General features: G+C 47.9%; 1 protein-coding gene across 2 annotated transcripts in view; it reads right to left on the bottom strand.

Annotated features, from left to right (window-relative positions):
- Positions 1-387: 387 nt before the first annotated feature.
- Kirrel1 (kirre like nephrin family adhesion molecule 1) overlaps positions 388-8,648 on the bottom strand; it is a 98,341-nt gene continuing 90,080 nt past the window's right edge. For both annotated transcript variants that reach the window (XM_041655719.1, XM_041655720.1), the window contains exons 12-16: positions 7,589-7,787; positions 6,205-6,312; positions 5,942-6,081; positions 5,315-5,392; positions 388-5,099 (exon numbers count right to left, since the gene is read on the bottom strand). In XM_041655719.1, coding sequence (XP_041511653.1) covers positions 4,623-5,099; positions 5,315-5,392; positions 5,942-6,081; positions 6,205-6,312; positions 7,589-7,787 — 1,002 coding nt within the window. In that variant the 3' untranslated portion in view covers positions 388-4,622. The remainder of the gene's footprint in view (positions 5,100-5,314; positions 5,393-5,941; positions 6,082-6,204; positions 6,313-7,588; positions 7,788-8,648) is intronic.

The raw sequence follows: 8,648 nt of genomic DNA, 5'->3' as shown, positions 1-8,648 counted from the left end.
CAGCTTGCAAGGTCAGAGACCTGCAGATTGCTTTTACTCAGACCACAGCACTTGAATATACAAAACAGCACAGATGCACACTGACTCCCAGGAAGAGGCTCCTATTTCTTCATTCTCACAGTCAAGCCCAGCACTGAGCATTCGAACTTCACAAAAGCAGAGCGAGCCAGAATTGGCTAGAGCTGCCAGAATTGCCCTCAGACTTCTCTAATGCTCATAAACTGAAGAATGAAAGGTCTTCACATGGCCTTGAAGTAAAAATATATAACTTTTACAATCTCAGTCTTCAACTTTCCTCCCCAAACATGAACAATTTCACACAAAACTGAGCAGGGTTTTATAGTAAACAAATGCTCATAAATTAAATAACACAACACATGGTGCTTTTTAAAACATTTATATTTATATATATAAAATTAAATATATAATATATAGTGTGTTTGAGGCTAAAAATATAGTACACAATATTTTTTTTAAAAAGAGAAAAAATGTCAGAATAGGAAAAGGTGTGAAGGACACACAGATACATATTGATAAAAATCTATGATGGTTTGTCCTAACAAAAATACTTTTTTTCTCTTAGTTATCATCATGGATCCATTTATGATGAGAATTTTGGTAGCGAAAATTCAACTGGCATCAGAAATGGGGATTGCAACCCCAGGAATGGCTGGGGTGGACAGTTTGACCCCAGAAGTGCTGGGCTGTTAAAAGTGGAGGCAGCATGGCCTTGTTGGTCACTTTTGCTAAAGAGCCTACCTTTGTTGTATCACCAAATTTAATGTACCCTCCTCTCAAATCCATACTCTGCCAGGCCAAATGGGTGGTGTCAGCAGCAAGTTGCCAAAGGTTACCCAGCACTAGCCAGAAAGCACTGCCTTTACAAGAGAAGAAACGATAGCAGGGGAGATGGGACAGATGCCGGGAGAAAGGGATGCTATGCTTAGGGACAGTTTTATGGTCCTTTCCCAACAGTCAATGCCTAACCGATGGAGTCTTGAGGTATGTGAACCTCAGGGTTATATTACCAGCTATTCCCTTGGCTCTATAGGTGCACAGCAGGCCTGGCTTAGATTCCATATAAATAAAATAGGAGGGAAGCCAAGTTTTTCGGGGCCTGCAGTGGCTTTGGGAGGTCAGTAATTCATCCATAGGGATAGAACTGCTCACACAGCAGGATGAGGCAGTGAGTGAACCAGTAGACTCCACATGTCCAAACAGGGCCTTTGACTTCAACAGGAGTTACTATTAACCCCTGTAGCCTAACATTGCTATGTAGTGGGCCAAGTGAAGTATACAGGGGCCACTAATTCCATCTTAGGGAACCCAGGAGCACCACATGTGAACAGAACACAAGGGACAAGACACAGGTCTGTGTGTTCCCTCCCACAGGGCAGAAATTCCTGTCACATAGGAGGAAAGCCGCTGCCAGCATGAGGAAAGCCTATCACCCAGAATCATGTGAACAGAGCTCATCTTTCTCACTGTAACCCAAACACTGTGTGAGCTGTGGGTTGCTGCCTTTCGTTACTATGCTCCTTTCTCTCATGGCAGGCTTTGCCTTGTGTGTATTCTGTGGTTAGACTATGGGAGACCCAGGACTCAGTAATTAGGCTGGGCTCTCTAAAAAGACTAAGGCCTATCCAGAGCCACAAGAACTTTTTGCATATGCAAAGTTAGTTAAAGCCACTAAACCCCTTCTTCTACCAGCTCCCCTTTCAGCCTACGAGAAGGTGTTAGCCACTCTCACTCCTGACTTCTGGGACCAGAGGCTTCAGCTTGATAAACAGGAAGTGCTGCCTTTGCCAGATGACCATTCCTGAAGACCATGTGGAAGGCAGCTTCACTATAGCTTATGTGCCGCTGCAGTCTGCATCCACGGTAGAGGAAACTGAGCCCTACCATGATCACAACAACCCAGACTGAGCCACTTCACTCAGTGTTAGGGTAAAGCTTGTGGTACAGGCAGGCCTCCCTTGCCCCAACCCTCACCTGGACTGCTTACTTTTCCTGAGTTCTTTGGATGGATGGGCAATCCCAAATCCTGCCTCCCCAGATGAACACAGCCAACACAGAATAGTTGTAGATAAAGACTCGAAAATTGGAGGCAACAAAAACAGAGGTCAGATCATGGTTACTGAGCAAACGGCAGCTGCAGAATGGGATCATGGATCTCTCGACTCCTGGTTCCTTATTCTCTCAAATAAAGCAATAACACTTGGGGTGCTTAACATCATCAAGTAACAGGGTACAAATATGCTGGTACCAAATGGTGGTAGTCCCATGATTAAGGGGACCTTCAACTACCTAGACATGCAATCCCACTGGTCATTCAGCTGGGCCCACCCCTGATTCTGATTGCAGAATATGAGTGGCAGGAGACGAGTCTATCTCCATTGCTGCTCCCTGTGCCCTGTACGGTGCTTGATACGCACAGATTTCTGGCAGGGCTTGACCTTAGTGATGCTCTTGTTTCCATGGGAGGGATCTACTGCTTAAATCAGAGAGAAATAAGAGAATCAAGCCAAACACCAAACAAGATGATTGTTTTAGGGAGTATTGCTGTTTAAAATGCCACTCTATTTAGACTTTAAAGTGTTCGGATCACCCACAGCTTCAGGTGTCAATGAAATTTAAAAACTTTCATGAACTCATATTCACAAAAACCTACTCTGTAAACACATTGCTTTGCTGACTTCTCATGACAAGGCTCTGAAGTGTGAGTCCTCTGAACTGGAATACAGCGACAAGCTTGTCAGTGCTACAGAACAGGGCCACTCTGTGTGGGTGTACTTATTGGAATAGAAGAGGAAGCAGAGGCTGTCTGCCAGGCTGGAAATGGAGCCCCTTACTACCCAGTCCTTATCAGAAAGGAGACAATCTATAAGGTTACTGATGGACCGTGGCTGATGAGCATGTAACTCATAAAAGTAAACGTGACTAATGAGTGGGGACCAATGTGAAAAGACAAAGAGTATTCTGAGAATACCCCTTCCATCTTGTAGGTCTCAATAGGAAGGTGGACAGTTGACTCCGGGATGGCAGTAGAATCCAGATGGGGAGAGGTTTCTTGGGAAACTGAGGCTGAAACAGGAGTTACAGATTCTCTTTGGTCAGAAGGTGGCAGATGAGAAGTGGTATGGAATGTGTGTGTGTGTGTGTGTGGTTGTGTGTATGCTGCACGGGAAGGGGAAACATGGGCTATGGAATGCAATGCCTACAGTGTTCTGCACTGGGGACTCCTTCTAGATCAGTACAAAGTTTTTCATAGAGCCATTTCCAGGCCCCCTTTCCTTCACATCCCCTCGTTTATCTCTCCTTGGATGCTAACACAGGACAATCTGAAGCTCATAAGTTCCTCCTCTCTATTCAGGGACAGCATCACAAACCTGATGCTCAAGGCACTGAAAATGGAAAAAATCTGATTGGCCTAGGGGTGGGGTAAGGATGAGACAAAACCAAAATTTGTCTGGATAAAGCATTTACCATGCTACCTACAAGGTGAACTCTAACTAGGGTGAGTCCCAGGATAGTGTAGCAGTGTCCAAGGTTCAGGACTGCTTAACTCTAACATCTAGGCAGGTCTGACCACTGGATGTAAAAAAATAGATTTAAAGTGCTTGGAGACTCAGAATAATGCAAGGTGTTAGGAGCCTGCTGGAGGACAGGTGCCCCTTTTCTTTGCATGGGGACTTGTGTATGGTGGGGAAAACCCTACAGCTTTCCAAATGAGGGCTTTTATTGCCTTTGAAAAAAATAGCTCCATGACACCTCTGCCCTACCCTATTCTCCAAAGCTCAAAAGCTAATACCAAAAAGTGGGGCGGATAACATGAAAGTAGGAGGATTGTGTGGTTCCCACTACTGTTGGGTCTGGGAACTGCCATGCAGCACAGTGGTCCCTTGCCAGCCGACACATGGTCCCGACCACTCTTTGCTCACATCCAGGACACATATGGCTGGTCCAGCACAAAGTTGAAAGGAAGGGGAGAAGTGCTCCTGGGGATTTCCGGAGCCCTCTACACTCAGTCACAGTAAATAGCCACAGTAGCTGGCATTTTGACCCCAACTGACCAAAGGCTGGATTTGAACCCATTGTCCCATCTGCAGTCCCCCGAGATGGGAAAGATGAACACAATGAATGAAATCAAGAGAGGGACTTGTGGACTGCCCCGCATTCCAGCTGTCCGGACTAGAGCCACCTAGGCCAAAGCCTGCTCACTTCAGCATATCTCCATGTCCACTTATGGGTGATCAGAGGAGCAGGACAGAAAGGAAATGATAAAATAATGTGCTCTTTTCTCCTTTCTCCTCCTCTCCTATCCTTTCCTCCCCCCTCCCCAACCTCCACTTCCCCGTGCCCATGCTTGGGTAAGATATGAATCAAGGTCAGTAGAGACATCCTCCTGAAAAAGAGCTCAGCAGGCCTGGGAGACTGGGGCATACCCAGAGCACCGTCCTTGGAATGGGGTGTTACTGGGAGACCTGCTCCTTATTTGTGACAGCAGGAGGAGGAAGGCTAGGTCCAAGAAAGGAGCAATGAGCAATGTCCCTGAATGTCAGGGAAGAACTGGGAAGCCTTCTCCTCTGCCCCGCAGAGATACCCCAGTCAGACTCCAGCCTCTACACATGAGTTTGCATACGCTGCTGAAATCGCTGGCCATAGTCTGAGTGCTGAGAGGTGTAGGAGAATCGAGTGGCTGTGGCATACTTGCCAATAGGGTCATATGCTTCATAGGGGGTCCTGTCCAGGCCAGAGGGTGGGGCCTGGGGGTAGCCTAGACGGTAGGTAGGATACCCGGCTGCCCCGGGGAAAGGATGGGAGTTGAATTTCTCATAGTTCTCGTAGGACAGCTGGCTGGTTGTATCCGTGCCACCTGGAGCAGAAGGGCCAGAGGGTGAGGGCTCTGTGCCATAGTCAGAGGCAGGGGCCCGGCTATACGTATTGAGTTGGGCATAGCCACTGGAATGGGAGAGGCGAGATGACGGGCGGCCATCAAAACGTGTAGGGCCAGGGGCACGGTAGTCCGCGTACAGCACCGCCCTGGAGGACGGGCGATCTTCGTGGGCACGCACATTGTAATAACCATTGGTAGGATCCTGAGGGTGGGGAGGCAGCGAGAGAAGAGGATCAAAGTGTGAGTGTCCTCCAGTGTAATGGGATCTCAAATGGTCTCTGCCCACGCCCTCCCCACTCCATGTTCTTCTCCTCTTCTCACTCGGCATCACTCTTTCTTCTGTTCTATCTGGAGACCTCCCCCTGCAGATCCTCCTATCCCATTTCCCTTGTGCCTTGCTTTAATCCCTTTTCCCACCTTCATCTCATACTCTTCCCGTGTATCGATGGTGTCACAGCGCAGGTCCTGCTTCAGATCCACATCATCCTTAAAAGACTAAAGGACAGGAGTGTGTGTCAGGAGACAGACTCTGCTTTACCCCCTACCCCACCTTTGCTAATTTATGTCCAGAGACCATCTGCTAACGGATGCTCTGGGTTAGGGTAGACTTGTGTCTCATGTATAGACTGAAGTAGGAGGACACTACAGACCTGGCTTCTAGAATTAATTTTGTTGCCAACATGTAATATGACATCTTGAGTCTGCCATTGCTACTGTCAGGGCGCACATCTCAGCAATGAGGAGAGAGAACCAGAAATACCTACAGATTTTCTTCTATGTGAGGGAAGGATGAGGCAAAGGGAGGTGGAGGGGAGAGGAGAACAGCTTTACATATGCACATGACAGTGTATATGTGTAAGTGTGTGTGAGGGTCCCAATGTAGTGTGTGAGTGTGTCTATTGGTAAGCAGGCTGGTACATAGGAGTTGGGGTGGCAAAAGCAGGCTAAACTCACTGACAAAGAGGTGACAGAAGCTATGAAAAATGCATAGGACTGTCCTTGGGACTATGAAGAGCCTAGGCCAGCAAGAAGCACGATCCTCACCGAGTAGATGGCCTTCATGACCCGAGTTGCTGTGGAAATGCTGGCAGCATCATCTTCTCGGTCAGAATGCATTGTGAGTGGCTCCCGATTCACTGTCTCTACCTTGATGTCTAGCTTCCTCAAGGTCACATCCTTTCGACCTAGGACAGGGAGGTGTGGCTGGGCCAGGTGCTTTCTGTTGGTCTCTGTGGCATTGGCTTTTAGCCCCCACCCTGTGATGTGACCCTGAAGGGTTGCTGTGGCTGTGAATTGCCTGTACTCACTGCCTTTGCGACGTCGGTAGAGGAAGAACACTAAGGCGACAAAGAAGAAGATGACCAGGATGCTTACACCAATGGTGGCCCCAGCAATGATGCCCACAGGTAACACCTCTATAGACGGGGGAGAAAGAGCTGGAGTGAGGATGAGCCATACCTGAAGACTTAGCCACAAGATACAGTGACAGTCTAGATTATGTACAAAGCTAAATTTTGCCTGAGCTGGGCAGTGATGATATCTGTTGGCTATCACTGGACAAGATCTGGCTGAGCTGGATCTGAGCTTTCATTTGATCACAGTTGATGTCAGGGCAGTGTTCCGCCCCGCATCAGTTTGCCTCACAGCCCTTTCTTCCTCTGTTTGGCCCACCTACCCATGAAGCTTGGTCCCTCCCTCCTAAGTTGGGCTTTTGTCTGAAATCAGCTCTCTCCAAATTCCAATCTGCCATGTCTGTTTCAACCTCCTCTGTGACCTTTCTTGCCTGCAAGACTGTCTATTCTATCTGCACTGCCCCTTGTGGCTCCAGTGGTCCTCTTTAGTGCCACTGCTTCCCTTAGGTGATAACAATCCCAAGAATTCTCCCTTTGGCCTTCTCTCCAGACTCCTGCAATGGATCTGCCCCGTTGAGATCCTTACCACACTACTCTTCTCTGCTCCCTACATTCACCCTCTGGTATCTTTAACTAAACCTGAGCTATTGGCTTTCCTAGATATTTTCCAAGAATCCCTCGGGTTCTCCACATCTCCCTTTTCAATGACTAGTTCTCAAAAACAAACAAGTGTTATTTTTCCTTCACCAAACATCTCTGCCAAAGTCTAAATACCTCTTTCATCTTGCCAAAGGTACCCAGAGAGAATATATCTCCTCTATAAAACTAAGGATGCTTAAAAGGGTAGGGGAACCTTTCAGTCCTCTCAGTAACTCACTGACATAGATGATGTTAAACTGTTGCATATATTGGCTAATGTTTCTCCATCTGGATTCATTTGTTTCCCCTATGTAAGTTCCTTCACTTAGATGAAAATTTCTTGTGGGCAGAGATGATGCCAGGTTCATACCTGCAACCCTTCCTTCAGAATTTGACATATAAAGATGTTCAAGGAACATTTGCAGAGTAGATTAACTAGCTGAGCACTAACGTCAGCTTCTGGTGGAGAGGAGAGAGAGAGAGAGAGACAGAGAGAGAGAGAGAGAGAGAGAGAGAGAGACAGAGAGACAGAGAGAGAGAGAGAAAGAGAGGAGGGAGAAAGAGGAGAGAGAAGAGAGAGAGAGGGGGGGGGGGAGGGAGGGAGGGAGGGGGAGGGAGGGAGGGAGGGAGGGAGGGAGTTATCTTGCTTTAAAAAAGAAGATGGAAGTTCGGACTATCCTGAGTACTCCACATGGCTAACCTCTTTCTTCCAGCTGGATGATGGCAGTGCCTGGCCCAAAGCTGTTCCAAGCAGTACAGTTGTAGTGGGTCTGGAAGTCAGCCTCCATGACATTGTTGATGGTGAGTGTGGACAGCACACCACTTCCTGAGTTAGTCCTCTCCACAGTGTAGCGCTCCAGGGTCCCCACCTCTAGGAAGTTCTCCTTCCATGCCCAAGCCTGCGGTGAGGAAGGCAGGGTGGATGTAAGAAAAGGGCATGTGGAAGAAGCATGTGCCTCCAAAACACCCCATCCACTCGTGGGTAGCCTTACAGAAGCATATTTGTTATCCCCAGGCCCAACAAATCTTCACCCCGAAACAACCTGTGTCTCACCGCCTACCACAAATCCTTGACACTGAACTTCCACTCTGGAAGCTATGGCTCCCACACAATAGGCATCAGATTTCTCTAGAGAGACCCCCTAGTTGAGACTTACATACCAAGTGTGGATGTAGGGAGAGATTCAGGAACCTGCTTCTATGGTAGTCCCATGCTGTAAGTATTTTGTGATGTGGAGGCAGTTGAGCCAATATTTGGGTTTTGGGTGTTGCAGGAACTTGAGAACCTCCCAGTCCGGAGCAGCTATGAGGCCATGCTTTCCCTGTGTAGGGCTCGGTTTCCTCAGCTCTGAAGTAGTTCATTCCAGCCAGCATAGGGCAATGCTCAGTCTTGTGATTCTAACTGCATACAAGTCTATATTACCAGCCTTAAGTCAACCCACAGAAACTTGCCTGGCTCTCTGGAGATGCATCTGCCTGCTCTTGTCAAGAGGAATGTCCCCAGGTCTTCCATCCCTGACCTCCCCAGCTGAGGCATTACCAATTGTGTGTTCTCACAGCAGAGGGAATGCTAAGGAAGAATAGCTAAATGCTGGCTCCTTTCCAGGGATCGCTCCCAGCTTCTATGAGGCAAACCTTCTGGGACCCAAACCGCCTTCTGCCTAGGCAACTGTGATAATGAAGTACCCCTGAGCAGCCCTGGAGCTAGCCAAATGGTCATTAAATGTGATAAGGGTTTTGATGGTTAGTGGCCACAGGAG

This window comes from Microtus oregoni, unplaced genomic scaffold (genome assembly GCF_018167655.1).
Source record: "Microtus oregoni isolate MIOR12 unplaced genomic scaffold, Mior012 000007F_ref0000211, whole genome shotgun sequence".
NCBI lineage: Eukaryota > Metazoa > Chordata > Mammalia > Rodentia > Cricetidae > Microtus > Microtus oregoni.
The sequence above is the reverse complement of the archived record's forward strand: the minus strand, read 5'-3'. Positions and strand labels throughout refer to the sequence as shown.